Source organism: Mustelus asterias, chromosome 5, assembly GCF_964213995.1.
Source record: "Mustelus asterias chromosome 5, sMusAst1.hap1.1, whole genome shotgun sequence".
NCBI classification, from domain to species: domain Eukaryota; kingdom Metazoa; phylum Chordata; class Chondrichthyes; order Carcharhiniformes; family Triakidae; genus Mustelus; species Mustelus asterias.
In genome coordinates this window covers 14,580,356-14,598,082 of record NC_135805.1, presented here as the reverse complement: position 1 = coordinate 14,598,082, position 17,727 = coordinate 14,580,356, and the positions used below count along the sequence as shown (strand labels likewise).

Genomic DNA, 17,727 nt, shown 5'->3' with positions numbered 1-17,727 from the left:
CCCTCCCTCTAACATGAAGCAACATTAGAATGGAACATTAGACCAGATCTGTTGCTTTTAGGATTCTCAGGATGTGAGTTACTCTGGAATGGCCCATTTCCAGTTACACTGATAGCACAACTAGATAACTTGCTGGGCTACAGAGGGCATTATAGTGTCTGAGAGAGACTGGAGTCACCTCCAGGCCACACCGGGTTCTTTACTGAGCCAGTTGTGATTTTCTTTTTTGACTATCTGAAAGTTTGCAATGTAATTTCTAAACTAACGATGAAACACAAATGACAAGATTATTAAATTGATCTTTGCTGGAAGGGTTGTGAGATCACGACCTTTGGGTTGCTAAGCCCAGTCCGTATCACTGCAGCCTGGAATTGAAGTCTGCACTTACCTTTATCTGTAGAAGCACTGCCGTCAGCCTGGCTATTAGATCAGTCAGTTTTTCGTTCCTAACACTAGGCTGTCCGCTTTGTGAGGTGTTTGCCTGCCTTACTAACTGGTGAGCCTCCTCCTCACACCTCCTGCGCATGTCTGTGGGCTGGTCCATGGGCTGCAAGCCCTGCTCAGGAGCAAGCTGTCAGTTTCAAGATAATATAAAAGGCAAAAGTTAACAACTAAAATCTCAGCCCGTGCACAACGTCACCTGAATTCAGATAGCTGCCAGAGACGCAACACAAAGACGGAGACAACCCAGTCAACAACTTGCATTGATGTAGCGCCTTCGATGTAGCAAAACATACCAAGACTTTTCACAGAGTCGAATCAAATATAATCTGACACCGAGCTACAAGGAGAGATATTGGGCCGTAACTTCTGACAACAAAGAACAAAGAACAATACAGCACAGGAACAGGCCCTTCGGCCCTCCAAGCCCGCGCCGCTCCCCGGTCCAGGATTGAATCCTAAATCCAGGATCCCCGCCCAATTTTCCAGCCTATCTACATCCTAATATCCTATCCACCGAGCTGTCCCTCACAGCTACGATGCTTTGTTCATCACAACCTATTTACTCACCCCCACCCCCCCATTCCAGACCATGTGATCTCCAGGGAGAGGCGAAAACCCAGAGTGAAAACCCCAGGGCCAATATGGGGAAAACAAATCTGGGAAATTCCTCTCCGACCCCCTGAGGCGATCGAAACGAGTCCAGGAGATCACAATGGCCCTGATCGGAAAATGCTTCCCAAAAGTGATAATTGAGTCAGATTGAGGCTTTGTGGGGTAGAAGGGATGTCCTGTGGTGGGGGCGGGGGTTATCGGTGTGGATCTGTACAATAGTTACCCAGAATCTAGACGTGCTTTTAATTCTTCTGTTTCTGGGCAACTATTTATGGAACACAGTCAGAAGCAGCCAAAGTTTATGATTTAAATCACTGTTTTGGATGGTCCCTCGTGCAGGGCAATTGTCCATGGGAAGGTCCCCTGGCAACTGCTGTACAACTTTTACCCAACGCCGGCATCTCCACATCATAACTGCTGTACAAACCTTACTTAGGAGGTTCTGGGGCAGATAGGGTTCCCCAGTGCAACTCCCCCCACCATCTCTGATGCAACACCCTGGAGCTCAGAACTTACAGCCCATGAGGACAGGGGGTGGGAGGTTTTAAAGAGCAACTGAAAGGAGGAGAAAGGGAAAGAACTTGGGAGCCTTCGGAGGGTATTCTAGAGATTAGCCACCTAGGCAGCTGAAGAAATGGCCGCTTTAAAATTGGGAATGCTGAGAAGGAATGCAGAGATAGAAACATAGAAAACTACAGCACAAAACAGGCCCTACGGCTCCACAAGTTGTGCCGAACATGTCCCTACCTTTTAGGCCTACCTATAACCCTCCATCCTATTAAACCCCATGTACTCATCCAGGAGTCTCTTAAAAGACCCTATTGAGTTTGCCTCCACCACCACTGACGGCAGCCGATTCCACTCGCCCACCACCCTGTGTGTGAAAAACTTACCCCTGACATCTCCTCTGTACCTACCGCCCAGCACCTTAAACCTGTGTCCTCTCGTAGCAGCCATTTCCACCCTGGGAAAAAGCCTCTGAGAGTCCACCCGATCTATGCCTCTCAACATCTTATATACCTCTATTAGGTCTCCTCTCATCCTACGTCTCTCCAAGGAGAAAAGACCGAGCTCCCTCAGCCTATTCTCATAAGGCATGCCACTCAATCCAGGCAACATCCTTGTAAATCTCCTCTGCACCCTTTCAATCTTTTCCACATCCTTCCTGTAATGAGGCGACCAGAACTGAGCACAGTACTCCAAGTGGGGTCTGACAAGGGTCTTACATAGCTGCATCATTATCCCCGGACTCCTAAACTCAATCCCTCGATTCATAAAGGCCAGCACACCATACGCCTTCTTAACCACCTCCTCCACCTGCTGGGCTGATTTTAGAGTCCTATGGACCCGGACCCCAAGGTCCTTCTGATCCTCTGCAGTACTAAGAGTCTTTCCCTTTATATTGTACTCCTTCATCCCATTTGACCTGCCAAAATGGACCACTACGCATTTATCTGGGTTGAAGTCCATCTGCCACTTGTCCGTCCAGTCTTGCATCCTATCTATGTCCCTCTGTAACTTCTGACATCCCTCCAGACTATCCACAACCCCACCAACCTTCGTGTCGTCGGCAAACTTACCAACCCATCCCTCCACTTCCTCATCCAGGTCATTTATGAAAATGACAAACAGCAAGGGTCCCAGAACAGATCCCTGGGACACACCACTGGTGACCGACCTCCATTTAGAAAAAGACCCATCTATACCCACTCTCTGCCTCCTTTGGGCAAGCCAGTTCTGGATCCACAGGGCAGCAGCCCCTTGGATCCCATGCCCTCTCACTTTTTCTAGAAGCCTTGCATGGGGGACCTTATCGAACGCCTTGTTAAAATCCATATAAACCACATCTACCGCTTTCCCTTCGTCAATGTGTTTAGTCACATTTTCGAAGAACTCCACCAGGCTCGTAAGGCACGATCTGCCTTTGACAAAGCCATGCTGAGTATTCTTGAGCATACTAAACCTCTCTAAATCCTGTCCCTCAGGATCTTCTCCATCAGCTTACCAACCACTGAGGTTAGACTCACCGGTCGGTAATTTCCTGGGCTATCCCTATTCCCCTTCTTGAAAATAGGAACCACATCCGCAATCCTCCAATCCTCCGGCACCTCTCCCGTCTCCATCGTCGACGCAAAGATCATCGCCAGAGGCTCTGCAATCTCTTCCCTCGTCTCCCACAGTAACCTGGGGTACATCCCATCCGGTCCCGGCGACTTAAGACCACAGAGAGTTTTAGGACTGGGATAGGGAAAGGCTTTTAACACAAGAACAAGGATTTTAAAATTGGGGTGATGCCAGACCGGAAGCCAATGTAGTCAAGCAGGCACAGGGGTGTGGAGTGAGAAGGACTTGGTGCAAAATTTTAACATAGATACAGCAAGTGAGACCAATACAGAGCGAGTGAGTCTCACTGTGTAACAGGATGAATGGAAGGAGGGGAGAACTCAAAACCTGAAATAGAAGTGGAAACATTCTTCAGGTTCAATGCTGCCAGATGTCAGTGTCTGTCTAAATCCAGGTTTGGGGAAAGAGAAGGAACCCAGGGTTAAATTAACCCTAGTGTCAGGGGGATTAGCAGGTTAAATATGAGGGGTTATGGGGATAGGGCCTAGGGCCTGGCTGGGGTTGTGGTCGCTGCAGACTCGATGGGCCGAATGGCCTCTCCTGCACAGTAGGGATTCGATGATTCAGATTATTAAATGAGAGTCAGGCAAACAAAGTGAAGAACACTCACCTCATAACAATACTGTTGGACTTTATTCAGAACCTTGTTCAGATCTTTGTTCAGCTGCTCCAATTCTAAAACTATTGTCGCATACCGCTTTTGAAAGTCAATGCCAATGGGAGCGGAGTATGATTTCTGAGGGAGTGAAAAAGGAACCAGTCATTTCCTACCTTAACAGGTCCAAAACTGCCCTCAAAGTCAACTCCTGAAGGGTGGGTCTGGGTGGGTGAGCGAGGGAACGGGTGGGTCTGGGTGGGTGAGTGAGGGAACAGGTGGGTGAGTGAGGGAACGGGTGGGTCTGGGTGGGTGAGCGAGGGAACGGGTGGGCCTGGGTGGGTGAGCGAGGGAACGGGTGGGTCTGGGTGGGTGAGCGAGGGAACGGGTGGGTCTGGGTGGGTGAGCGAGGGAACGGGTGGGTCTGGGTGGGTGAGCGAGGGAACGGGTGGGTCTGGGTGGGTGAGTGAGGGAACGGGTGGGTCTGGGTGGGTGAGTGAGGGAACGGGTGGGCCTGGGTGGGTGAGTGAGGGAACGGGTGGGTCTGGGTGGGTGAGTGAGGGAACGGGTGGGTGAGTGAGGGAACGGGTGGGTGAGTGAGGGAATGGGTGGGTCTGGGTGGGTGAGCGAGGGAACGGGTGGGTGAGTGAGGGAACGGGTGGGTGAGTGAGGGAATGGGTGGGTCTGGGTGGGTGAGCGAGGGAACGGGTGGGTGAGTGAGGGAACGGGTGGGTCTGGGTGGGTGAGTGAGGGAACGGGTGGGTGAGTGAGGGAACGGGTGGGTGAGTGAGGGAACGGGTGGGCCTGGGTGGGTGAGTGAGGGAATGGGTGGGTCTGGGTGGGTGAGTGAGGGAACGGGTGGGTCTGGGTGGGTGAGTGAAGGAACGGGTGGGTCTGGGTGGGCGAGCGAGGGAACGGGTGGGTCAGTGAGGGAATGGGTGGGTCTGGGTGGGTGAGTGAGGGAACGGGTGGGTGAGTGAGGGAACGGGTGGGTCTGGGTGGGTGAGCGAGGGAACGGGAGGGAAAAGAATAACCCACATTTGCAGGAATAATTACTAAACATTCCTCCCTCAAGTACTACTACCACACAGTAATAGGTTAACTGGTTAACCGCCCATTTATTGGTTCTTATTGAAGAATACCACCATGTTTGTCTATGTGCACTTTGAAAGGTTAATTCATTCTGTAAAAAGGAAGTATTACATTTAAAAGAATCTTACAGGACACAATGAGGCCATTTGGCCCCAGCATTCCTCTGCTGGCTCTGTGAAAGACTGGTCTAATTAATCCCATTCCTGTCCCAGCTCAGAAAACCTTTATAAAACCAAGTATTTATCCAATACCCTTTGAAGAGGGTATTGAAGCTGCTTTCACTGCCTTCTCAGGGCTGTGCATTCCAGCTCTCACTGCATTAAAAAATCTCCTTCTCCCTCCCGTTCTTTTGCCAATTATCGCAAATCTGGTTCCTGATGCTCGTCAGTGGAAACAATTTCTCCCCATCTACTCTAAAACTTTCATCATTTTAAACACCTCAACATTTATATTGTGCCTCATTAGGTCACACATGTAACAAAATGCTTCACAAGGGGGAGGTGGTGACATCGTGCTAATGTTGCTGGATTAGCAATCCAGAGGCCCAGGCCAATGACCTGGTCACACGGGATCAAATCCCAACGAGGCAGGAATTTGAATTCAGTTAATAAAGTCTGGAATATAAAGCTAGACTCAGTAATGGTGAACAAGAAACTAACAACTGTTGTAAAGACCCATCCAGTTCACTAATGTCCTTAGGGAAGGAAATCTGCCATCCTTACCTGATCTGGTCTACATGTGACTCCAAAGCCACAGCAATGTGGTTGACTTTTAACCACTCTGGGCAAGGGCAACAAATGCTGGCATGGCCTGCGATGCCCACATCCCATGAAAGAATAAAGAAAAAGAATTCAACAAGTCCAGTGACGTCAGTAACCAAATAAAGCATTTTCTTAAATCACTTGCTAGTCGATTGTTTCTTTTGGAAAGAATGTTATTTTGGAGAATGGTAGATCCTGCTGGTTAAAGGGTGCTGGGGAACATGGCGGTACCTGTAAACCAGTAGAACAGGCAGAGAGGACCTCAGATTACTGTTCACATCAGAAACAAACATCTCTGATGCGGAACCCCCCCCAGTTCCCTCCCCGGCCGCCCAGCCCCGGTTCCCTCCCCAGCCACCCACCCCCAGTTCCCTTTCCGGCCGCCCACCCCGGGTTCCCTCCCCGGGCCGCCCACCCCCGGTTCCCTCCCCAGCTGCCCACCCCGGACCGCCCACTCCCAGTTCATTCCCCGGCTGTCCACTCCCAGTTCCCTCCCCGGGCACCATCTCACGATGAACAGGGTGATACTCAACTGTGCCATTCTGTCCAGCCTTGAGGTTACGTTTCAGGCATTGGTCCTTCCCTTATGAAGATTTCCAACTCCTCAACCATTACTCCTTTCAGCCTCTTCACCAACTCACATTGATACCTCCAGACCTGACCATTCAAATCAGCTGCAGAGAGCCACTCCAAATTCCCTTCCTGCCCCAGATCAATCACCAGCCCTGCCCTCTCTGAGCTTCATCAGTTTACACCTCAGAAGGTCTCAGATGTAAAAGCCATGACCTTGCTCTCGGGTTGTCTCCGCACACCCGGGGTGCCTAAGATTAGGTTCTAGTAACCTAAGCTCTCTGGGTGTCAGTGAGTGGGACAGGTTCCTATGGGAGAGAAAGAACCTACACTGTACTTTAGGCAGACGGGACTCTGCAGCTCCATGGAAATTACTTTGGTGATGGGTTTCTGTGCGTGTCAAACACCCAGCTGAGCTGAAGAGCGGGCAGTTCTGGTGCCCTGACTACCAAAACCAATGTAACGCCTGGATGGACAATCGTTAGAAAAAACAACCTTTAATCAAGTGTTTTACTGAGAACCAGAGTAAAATAACGAAGATCTTTTACCAATTTCTCTGCTTCCGTGTTCATTTCTTTTAACTGCTTGATGTGTTCTTTCTTGATCATAAGAATTTTTGATAATCTTGTCTAAAAAATAAGACAACAATAACAGCAATCAGACAACGGCAACAGAGGGTTGTTTTTCAAACTGGAGGCCTGTGACCAGCGGGGTGCCTCAGGGATCAGTGTTGGGTCCACTGTTATTTGTCATTTATATTAATGATTTGGATGAGAATATAGGAGGCATGGTTAGTAAGTTTGCAGATGACACCAAGATTGGTGGCATAGTGGACAGTGAAGAAAGTTATCTCTGATTGTAACGGGATCTTGATCAATTGGGCCAGTGACGAATGGCAGATGGAGTTTAATTTAGGCAAATGCGAGGTGATGCATTTTGGTAGATTGAACAAGGGCAGGACTTACTCAGTTAATGGTAGGGCGTTGGGGAGAGTTACAGAACAAAGAGATCTAGGGGTACATGTTCATAGCTCCTTGAAAGTGGAGTCACGGGTGGACAGAATGATGAAGAAGGCATTCATCATGCTTGGTTTCATCGGTCAGAACATTGAATACAGGAATTGGGACGCCTTGTTGAAGTTGTACAAGACATTGGTAAGGCCACACCTGGAATACTGTGTGCAATTCTGGTCACCCTATTATAGAAAGGATATTATTAAACTAGAAAGAGTGCAGAAAAGATTTACTAGGATGCTACTGGGACTTGATGGTTTGAGTTATAAGGAGAGGCTGGATAGACGGGGACTTTTTTCTCTGGAGCATAGAAGGCTGAGGGGTGATCTTATAGAGGTCTATGAAATAATGAGGGGCACAGATCAGCTAGATAGTCAATATCTTTTCCCAAAGGTAGGGGAGTCTAAAACTAGAGGGCATAGGTTTACGGTGAGAGGAGAGAGATACAAAAGGGTCCAGAGGGGCAATTTTTTCACACAGAGGGTGGCGAGTGTCTGGAACAAGCTGCCAGAGGTAGTAGTAGAGGCGGGTACAATTTTGTCTTTTAAAAAGCATTTAGATAGTTACATGGGTAAGATGGGTATAGAGGGATATGGGCCAAATGCAGGCAATTGGGGTTATCTTAGGGGTTTAAATAAAAAGGGCTGCATGGACAAGTTGGGCCGAAGGGCCTGTTTCCATGCTGTAAACCTCTATGACTCTAACAGCAATCAGACAGCGAAGAAGAAACTTGCTGGCTCCACATGGCATGGAAATAGTTTTCCTCACTGCACGATGAGGGGGAGTAGCCTGACATGAGGGATGGTTGTTCAGTACTGACAGCAAACTGCAATGTATGGCAAATGTAGAAATTCATAGGATGTTGCAGTGTTGTAAAACTCACTCGCACTGCACAGGTGCTGTAGCCAGGAGCTCTGCTCCTGCGCTGCTTAGTGTGGCCTTTCCCTATGCTGAAGTAATCTCATGCCAGGGCACTTGGCACCCAGCCTGAGTGTTACACGTGACAGGGAAGATCAGCAAGTGACTATCAAGCTCAGTCCTGTCTCATGAAGTAGCAGCATTTCACTTACATCTCCATCAATCTGGTCTACTGTATTTGCTGCTCCCAACGCGGTCTCCTCTACATTTGGGATACTAAATGCAGACTAGGTGGCCGCTTTGTAAACACTTCTGCTCAGGCCGCAAGCATGATCCCAACCTCCTGTTGCTTCCATTTCAACTCGGCATCTTGTTCTCAGACCCACACATCCGCCCTGTGCCTGCTGCAATGTTCCAGTGAAGCCCGGTGCAAATTGCAGGAGAGAACCTCATTTTCCAATTAGACACATTACAGCCCTCGGGACTCAACACTGAGTTCAACAACTTCAGAAGGTGGCCTTTCTCCTCCATCTTGGCGCCTTTTTTTCCGTCCAAAATGTTTTTGTATTAAATCAACCACCCACTGGGCCATCTGTCACTTGTTCTTTAGTTTTGCTTTCATTGAGCACGGACCTTTATTCTATTAACACAGGCGGCACGGTAGCACAGTGGTTAGCACTGTTGCCTCACAGCGCCAGGGACCCGGGTTCAATTCCCGGCTTGGGTCACTGTGTGGAGTTTGCACATTCTCCCCATGTCTGTGTGGGTTTCCTCCGGGTGCTCTGGCTTCCTCCCACAGATGGAGCGGGTTAGGTGGTTTGGCCATGCTAAATGTGTCAGGGGGATGAGCAGGGTAAATGCACGGGGTTACGGGAATAGGGCCTGGGTGGGATTGTGGCCGGTGCAGACTCAATGGGCCGAATGGCCTCTTCTGCACTGTAGGATTCTATGATTCTATAACACATTCTGCTATCTTACCTTTATGTCACTATCAGCACCTTGTGTAGCCCTTCACACAGCCATTTGCACTGTCTTGTGCTCTACACATCTTTGTTGCAATCTCTCCTAGTTCTCACCTATCACTGACCCACTCTACTCCACCCCGTCTTACACAGTATATAATCCATCAAACTTTCCCCTCTCTAACTCTGATGAAGAGTCATAGGGACTGTTTCTCTCCACAGCTGCCACCAGACCCGCAGAGTTTATCCAGCATTTTGTGTTTTTATTTAATCAAACACCCACATGCACATATTTACTTACTGACCAGGCACCAATCTCCATTAGAGGCCATTCTTCTCAGTCCTAGTAAATTTTTAACCTCTCAACAGCTATCAATTCCGCCAGTTTTGGTGGAACCTTTACATAAGGAAGAATCTACTTCCCTCAGAGGCAGTGCAGCAAAGGTTTAATAAACTGATTGATGTGAGCGATTGTGTGAAATGGGCCTCTACTCTCTGGAGTGGAGAAGAATCCAAGGTGATATATACAATAGTAAGGCTGCTCGATGGGGGATAGTATAGAGGGGGTAGATGCTGAGGGGCAGGGTCCCCTGGCAGCAGAGTTTAGAACTCGGAGACAGTGCGTTACGATAAAGGATCGATCATTTAATTCTGAGATGAGGAGCAATTTCCTCACTCAATGGATTGTGAATCTTTGGAACTCTCTTGCACAGATGGTCCCAACTTTTACAGATGCACCATAGAAAGCATTCTTTCTGGTTGTATCACAGCTTGGTATGGCTCCTGCACTGCCCAAGACTGCAAGGAACTACAAAAGGTCATGAATGTAGCCCAATCCATCTCGCAAACCAGCCTCCCATCCATTGACTCTGTCTACACTTCCCGCTGCCTCGGCAAAGCAGCCAGCATAATTAAGGACCCCACGCACTCCAGACATTCTCTCTTCCACCTTCTTCCATCAAGAAAAACATACAAAAGTCTGAGGTCACGCACCAACCGACTCAAGAACAGCTTCTTCCCTGCTGCTGTCAGACTTTTGAATGGACCTATCTTGTATTAAGTTGATCTTTCTCTACACCCTAGCTATGACTGTAACACTACATTCTGCACTCTCTCCTTTCCTTCTCTATGAACGGTATGCTTTGTCTGTATAGCGCGCAAGAAACAATACTTTTCACTGTATACTAATACATGTGACAATAATAAATCAAATCAGTGCTCAGCTTGTTGAGTTTATTCAAGGCTAAGATTGGCAAAAGAATCAAAGAACTGTGAGGACCAGGAGGGAAAGTGCAATTTAGGCCCAAGCTTAGCCAGGATCAAATTGAATGGTGGGGCAGGCATAAAGGCCGTACGGTCCATTCCTCTTATTTCTTGCGTGATGCATCCTTTCTTTACCCTTGCCATAGTTTTAATATCCCTCCTACAACTGAGCGTCAGAGCTCAACCCAATACTCCAATTACAGCCTAACCACAAACCTGCAGATCTGTAAAATTTAATTACATAAAAATCTGAAGACTAGATTAGGCTGCAGTTGACGTACAGGGAAACCCTGTTGTAGAAACAATATGAAAGGAGGAAAAACAGAGAGATCACCCATGCAGGATATGACAGGCAACCTCACGCTTCCTGTAAAGTGGGCAGCTGATCTCTATTTGCAGAGAATTCCACAACACTGAAAGCTGTGAAAGAAGCTGCATTGTACAGATTGAGAGTCAGATATGAAACCACAAGTTGTGCATGCACCTTGTGTCACATTGCCCAGGGCAGAGTGACATGCACAATATCATACATCACACTGAGACTCTGCAATGAGTCACTTAATAGGGGACTGAGTCAAAACTTTGAGTGGAAGCCTGTTTCTCACTAGACTGGTTACTGCCTGTTTCTCAGTCCCATACCTCTTGCATGAATTTCCTCCATTCAGTCAATATAATTTATGAATGTATTTGAACTGTTAACACTTATAGGAAAATGTGACATTTAGACACACATACTTACCACCTGGATGAGGAATTCAATGGGAAATCCCCCAAGCGTGTCTCCGTCAGTGCCTGGCAGTTTGCTTTTCCAAGGTGACTGACCCAAAAGTGGATCGTTATCCTGTCAAGTGCAAAAAGGGGAAATAAAGCAGGGCACCGTTAATGCAGAGTGCCAGTGCATTGGGAGACCTTCCCGGTATCTCTTCATGCCAAAGAGTGACGTTTAAAGTTAGCTTTAGCTCAATGCTAGCACTCTCCCTTCTAAATTATTCCAGGGCATATATAATGTAATGATATTTCAACTGGGGGCCAGTTAGGAAAGTCCAGGAGTGTCCCAGGAACTTTGCTTCCTGGGACAAATGGTGCTCTCGCTGCAGCAACACAACACTCCTCTGCAGCCCCTTGTGTCATCACCGGCCATGTAGATGCTTCGAGATTCGTCACATCTCTGAAGATAAGAAATAGGAGTAGGCCTTTTGGCTCATTGAGTCTGCTGTGCCATTCAATAAAACCACGGCTGATCTGATTGTGGCCTTAGCTTCACTTTCCTGCCTGTCTCCCACAACCCTGGACTCCTTTGTCGGAGTATGTTCCTATATACTCAATGACCCAGCTCCCTGCGGAGAGCATTCCAGAGACTAACGACCCTCTGAGAAGAAATTCCTCCTCATCTCCATCTGAAACGGGAGACCTCTTACTCAGAAACTGCACTCACTAGATCTAAATTCCCTCACAAGGGGAGACATCCAGTTAGCATCCATCCTGTCAAACCTGCAGAATCTGATATCTTTCAATAAGACCACCTCCCATCCTCCTAATCTCGAGTCTAGGCCCAACCTGCTCAACTTTTCCTCACAGGACAATGCCTTCATCCCAGGAACCAGCTGGGTGGATTTTCTCTGAACTGCTTCCAATGTCGATATATCCCTCCATTGCTCCGTTAAGGAGTGACCAGAAATGGGACAGACTGGTGGAGACACACTTTGGAGTCCATCTTGGAGGAGGAGTGGGAGGTAGGGAGACACAATGGAGAGCTGGAATGGATTGGAAAATGGGGAGCAGGGGATGAGGAGAGATTTCTTTTTAAATACTAAAGGCAGTTGTTGTGATCTGGAACGCAATGCCCAAAAGGAAGTCAATTCAGTAATAACTTTCAAAGGGAATTAGGTACTTAATGGAGAAATAACTTCTGGGTTAAAGGGAACACAGGACATGGGCAGAGTCGGCCATTCGGCCCTTTGAACCTGCTCTGCCATTCAAATAGATCATAGCGAATCTGATTTGGCCTCAGTTCCATGTTTCTATCTTCCCTCCGCAACTACTGACTGTCTTGTCCACCAAAACCCAGCACAATGGCACAGTGTTTAGCACTGCCACTTCACAGCACCAGGGACCCGGATTCAATTCTGGCCTTGGGTCACTGTCTGTGTGGAGTTTGCACATTCTCCCCGTATCTGCGTGGGTTTCCTCTGGATGTTCTGGTTTCCTCCCACAGTCCAAAGATGTGCGGGTTAGGTTGATTGGCCATGCGAAATTGCCCCTTAGAGTCGGGGGGACTAGTAGAGTAAATATGAGGGGTTATGGGTATAGCGCCTGGGTGGGATTGTTGTCGGTGCAGGCTTGATGGGCTGAATGGCCTCCTTCTGCACTGTAGGGATTCTTCGATTCTATGAAAAATTCAGTTTTAGAATCATAGAATTCTACTGTGCAGAAGGAGGCCATTCGGCCAATCGAGACTGCACCCACCACAATCCCACCCATAACCCCATGTATTTACCCTGCTAGTACCCTTGATACTAAGGGACGATTTAGCACGGCCAATCCACCTAACCCGCACATCTTTGGAGTGTGGGAGGAAACCGGAGCTCCCGGAGGAAACCCACACAGACACGGGGAGAACATGCAAACTCCACACAGACAGTGACCCAAACCGTGAATCGAACCCGGGTCCCTGGCGCTGTGAGGCAGCAGTGCTAACCACTGTGCTGCCCACTTTTGAGTAAGTTTAATGACCTGGCCTCCACTATTTTCTGGGGTGAAGAATTTCACAGACTAATGAACCTCAGAGAGAGATTTTCTCCTCATCTCCACCTTAAAAGAGAGGCTTCTTATTTTTAAACTGTGCCTTCTTGTTCTAGTCTCTCCTACAAGGGGAAATATCCTTCTGGTATCCACCCTATTGAATCTCCTTAGGGTCTTAGATATTTCAATAAGATCACGTCTCATTCCTCTAAACACCAATGGGTACAGGCTCCAACCTGTTCTACCTTTCCTCATAAGATAAGCCCTTCATCCCAGGAATGAGATGAGCGAAACTATATTGGAGTGGACTAATCAGATAGCTCTTTCAAAGAGCTAGCACAGACATGATGGGCAGAGAGGTCTCTTCCTATGCTGTCAGGTTCTTACCATTCTCGTGTGTAAATAGCTTCCTCCTAAATTCTTTATTTGATTTGTGCAGTGCTGAGGGTGTACCGCACTGTCAGAAGTACTTTCTTTCAGGGGAGATAATAAAGAGACCTGTTTCCTCTCTCAGATGGGTTTGGTTTCTAGGATCATGTTGTGTTTAGACCGGCGTTTGTCCACATTGGTAATGTAACTATACCTGTGGCTGTGACTCAGTTCTTGAGCTAGGTGTTGTGCTGCTGCAGTCCTGGTTCATTTCCACTAAGGGGAGATCTAACATAACTGTATATTAACATAGTGCTTCCCCCTAGTGTCAGCTCTTGGTACTGTATGGTACTGCATTGTTAAATCGCACATATCCAGTGTATTGTCCAATAAGTTAGAAAACTGGTCCAGCCTAGCCTATTTCAAAGAGAATTAAAAGGAACCTAGGAGCAGGTGTAGGCCATTCAGCCTCTTCAAACTTCTCCACTGTTCAGTTAACTCAGGGCTAACCTGTACTTGCTTCTGTGACCCTCAGCACCCTTGCCAAACAGAAAATCTCAGTTTTGAATTTTTTAACGGATCCTCAGCCTGTGGGAGAGTTCTCGACTTCCATTACCCTTTGGATGAAGTAGTGCTTCCTGACACCACCCCGAATGGTCTTAACACCCCTCATTCTGAGCTCCCACACCAGAGAAAGTAGCTTCTATCAATTGTCATATACAAGTTTATTTATTAGTGTCACAAGTAGGCTTACATTAACACTGCAATGAAGTTACTGTGAAAATCCCCTAGTCACCACACTCCGGCGCCTGTTCAGGTTACACTGAGGGAGAATTTAGCACGGTTAATGCACCGAACCAGCACGTCTTTCAGACTGTGGGAGGAAACCCATGCAGACACGGGGAGAACGTGCAGACTCCGCACAGACAGTGACCCAAAGTTGGAATTGAACCCGGGCCCCTGGCGGTGAGGCAGCAGTGCTAACCACAGTGCCACCATGCCGCTATTTTTTGGCCTGGGTCAGCCTCCCTCCTCCACCTCCCCAACCCCAGAAACACACTTTCTCTTATTTAGGAAATCACCAATGACAATACGTGCTGCGTTTCTGAAGAGTCTTAAAATTGGACATTTGCTCAATTTCAATGGAAGCTGATTTCTATTCACTAGCTGGGAATGATTTTTTCCTTTAAATCTTGATTCGCTCAGCTGGTTACTGGGAGGAAAAATGCATGAATCATTCTTTGATTTCTCAGAATTGGGAGAATTGAGCTCAATGACCATCAGATCACTTCAGTCAGAGCTGTGGTCGAGGGCAACCTTCCTTCCAAACTGCTGGCCTATTGTTAGGCAGTTCAAGGAATGGGCAACCTTTGAAAATTCTGAACGATCAAAGAATCAAAGTGAATTTTCACCATTCTTACTGTTTATAATTCCTTTAATTCAAAGAAAATCGATGATGTTTGTGGGTTCAGAGCAGAGCAATTAGATTCAGTTTCTGCAAAAGGGCTTTGATAGAGAAAGTGAGGGTGAAGTCTTACAATAGCAGAGGGTCAGTAACTCGGGGAAAAAAATTGAGGCTAATTAGCAAAAGAGCCAGGGGCAAGATGAGGAATTATTTTTGCATAGTGACTTATGAGGGTGGCATGGTGGCACAGCGGTTAGCACTGCTGCCGCACAGCGGTTAGCACTGCTGCCGCACAGCGCCAGGAACCCAGGTTTGATTCCTGGGTAGGGTCCCTATCTGTGTGGCGTCTGCACGTTCTCCCCGCGTCTGCGTGGGTTTCCTTCGGGTGCTCCGGTTTCCTTCGGGTGCTCCGGTTTCCTCTCACAGTCTAACTGGGGTGATCAGTAAGTTTGCGGACAACACAAAACTGGCAGGACTTGCAGATAGTGAGGAGCATTGTCAGAAGCTACAGAAGGATATAGATAGGCTGGAAATTTGGGCAAAGAAATGGCAGATGGAGTTCAATCCTGATAAATGCGAAGTGATGCATTTTGGTAGAAATAATGTAGGGAGGAGCTATACGATAAATGGCAGAACCATAAAGGGTGTAGATACGCAGAGGGACCTGGGTGTGCAAGTCCACAGATCCTTGAAGGTGACGTCACAGGTGGAGAAGGTGGTGAAGAAGGCATATGGCATGCTTGCCTTTATAGGACGGGGCATAGAGTATAAAAGTTGGGGTCTGATGTTGCAGATGTATAGAACGTTGGTTCGGCCGCATTTGGAATACTGCGTCCAGTTCTGGTCGCCACACTACCAGAAGGACGTGGAGGCTTTGGAGAGAGTACAGAGGAGGTTTACCAGGATGTTGCCTGGTATGGAGGGGCTTGGTTATGAGGAGAGATTGGGTAAACTGGGGTTGTTCTCCCTGGAAAGACGGAGAATGAGGGGAGACTTAATAGAGGTGTATAAAATTATGAAAGGCATAGATAGGGTGAACGGTGGGAAGCTTTTCCCCAGGTCGGTGGTGACGTTCACGAGGGGTCATAGGTTCAAGGTGAAGGGGGGGAAGGTTTAACACGGATATCAGAAGGACATATTTTACACAGAGGGTGGTGGGGGCCTGGAATGCGCTGCCAGGCAAGGTGGTGGAGGCGGACACACTGGGAACGTTTAAGACTTATCTAGATAGCCACATGAACGGAGTGGGAATGGAGGGATACAAAAGAATGGTCTAGTTTGGACCAGGGAGCGGCACGGGCTTGGAGGGCCGAAGGGCCTGTTCCTGTGCTGTATTGTTCTTTGTTCTTGTTCCGAAAAACGTGCTGGTTAGGTGCATTGGCCATGCTAAATTTTCCCTCAGGTGTACCCGATCAGGCGCTCGAGTGTTGGCGACTAGGGGATTTTTACAGTAACTTAATTGCAGTGTTAATGTAAGCCTACTTGTGACACTAAATAAATGTTAACTTTAAATGACATTTTGGAATGCGTTGTCTGAAAGGGTAGAGGAAGCAGATTCCACAGTAACTTTCATACATACTTGGAATCATAGAAATCATAGAAACCCTACAGCACAGAAAGAGGCCATTCGGCCCATCGAGTCTGCACCGACCACAATCCCACCCAGGCCCTACCCCCATATCCCTACATATTTACCCACTAATCCCTCTAACCTACGCACCCCAGGACACTAAGGGGCAATTTTAGCATGGCCAATCAACCTAACCTGCACATCTTTGGACTGTGGGAGGAAACCGGAGCACCCGGAGGAAACCCACGCATACGCGAGGAGAATGTGCAAACTCCACACAGACAGTGACCCAAGCCGGGAATCGAACCCAGGTCCCTGGAGCTGTGAAGCAGCAGGTGCTAACCACTGTGCTACCGTGCCGCCCTGTAAAAGTTTACAGGGTTTTGGGGGCATATCGGCAATTAGGACTAAGTGGATTGCTCTTTCAAAGAGTTAGCATAGGCTCGATGGGGCGAACGGCCTCCTACTTCCCATGGGAGTGAGGGAACGGAAGGCGAGAGAAAAATAAAATCAGAGATTGCATATCGCCCTCCCCCCAGATTCAATTCAGAACATTTCCTTTTGTTTATTGTCAGTAATAGGACAAAGTGAAAGAAGTAACTTACTGTGATGGGAGACTGGGCGCTGGTCGTGTAAGGCAGCCGCGGTGGTGTTAAATAATACCTGGAGGGTCGCTGCTTCTGGGCAAAGGCGGTGATGGGCATGGTTTCATGAGGCTCGTTACTCTGAGGGCGGCAGAAGCAGTACATTCAAATCCTAAACTCAAATACACATCTTTTTGAAGAATGCAATCATAGAACAACAAAACATAACGGTGTAGCAGTGTGGTGGCTATGGCACTGCAATAAAAAGTTGCGAGTTCAAATGCCCAATGTCATTAAATACAGTAAATCTGATGTTTTGTGGGCTGGCATTAGAAAAAGCAGAAAGACCACGAAAAGCTACTGAATTGTAGTTAAAAACTCAACCAATTCATTAATGTCTCTTAAAGATAGAACCAGCCACCTCTCTCTGGTCAGGGCCTACACGTGACTCCAGTCCCACACTGTGCAGCTGGCTCTTAAAGTTAACCCTCCCAGCCATGCAGACGCAGAAATAATTGTTGAACACCTAGCACCATCTTTACAGCATCTGATAGCAACAGGCAGAGCCAAGAGTAAGAGTCTTTGGAGTGGGACTAATTGGACAGTTCTGTACAAGAGCCAGCACAGGTATGTAAGCCGAATGGCCTCCTGCTGTGCTTTAAGCAGTCGAGGTTATTAGTAGCAGCAAGGTTTACTATTTAATAGATAGAGGAATGGTAGGGCAGCTCACACCTTGAGTGAACATCTTGTACGTTGTGGGAAC

At 47.8% G+C, this 17,727-nt stretch overlaps 1 protein-coding gene across 2 annotated transcripts in view; it reads right to left on the bottom strand.

Annotated features, from left to right (window-relative positions):
* The window catches only part of lin9 (lin-9 DREAM MuvB core complex component), a 133,054-nt gene that overhangs the window by 10,473 nt on the left and 104,854 nt on the right, over positions 1 to 17,727 (bottom strand). For both annotated transcript variants that reach the window (XM_078212206.1, XM_078212207.1), the window contains 5 exons: positions 16,986 to 17,105; positions 11,034 to 11,135; positions 6,747 to 6,827; positions 3,791 to 3,916; positions 389 to 571 (listed from right to left, as the gene is read on the bottom strand). In XM_078212206.1, the coding sequence (XP_078068332.1) occupies positions 389 to 571; positions 3,791 to 3,916; positions 6,747 to 6,827; positions 11,034 to 11,135; positions 16,986 to 17,105 (612 nt within the window). The remainder of the gene's footprint in view (positions 1 to 388; positions 572 to 3,790; positions 3,917 to 6,746; positions 6,828 to 11,033; positions 11,136 to 16,985; positions 17,106 to 17,727) is intronic.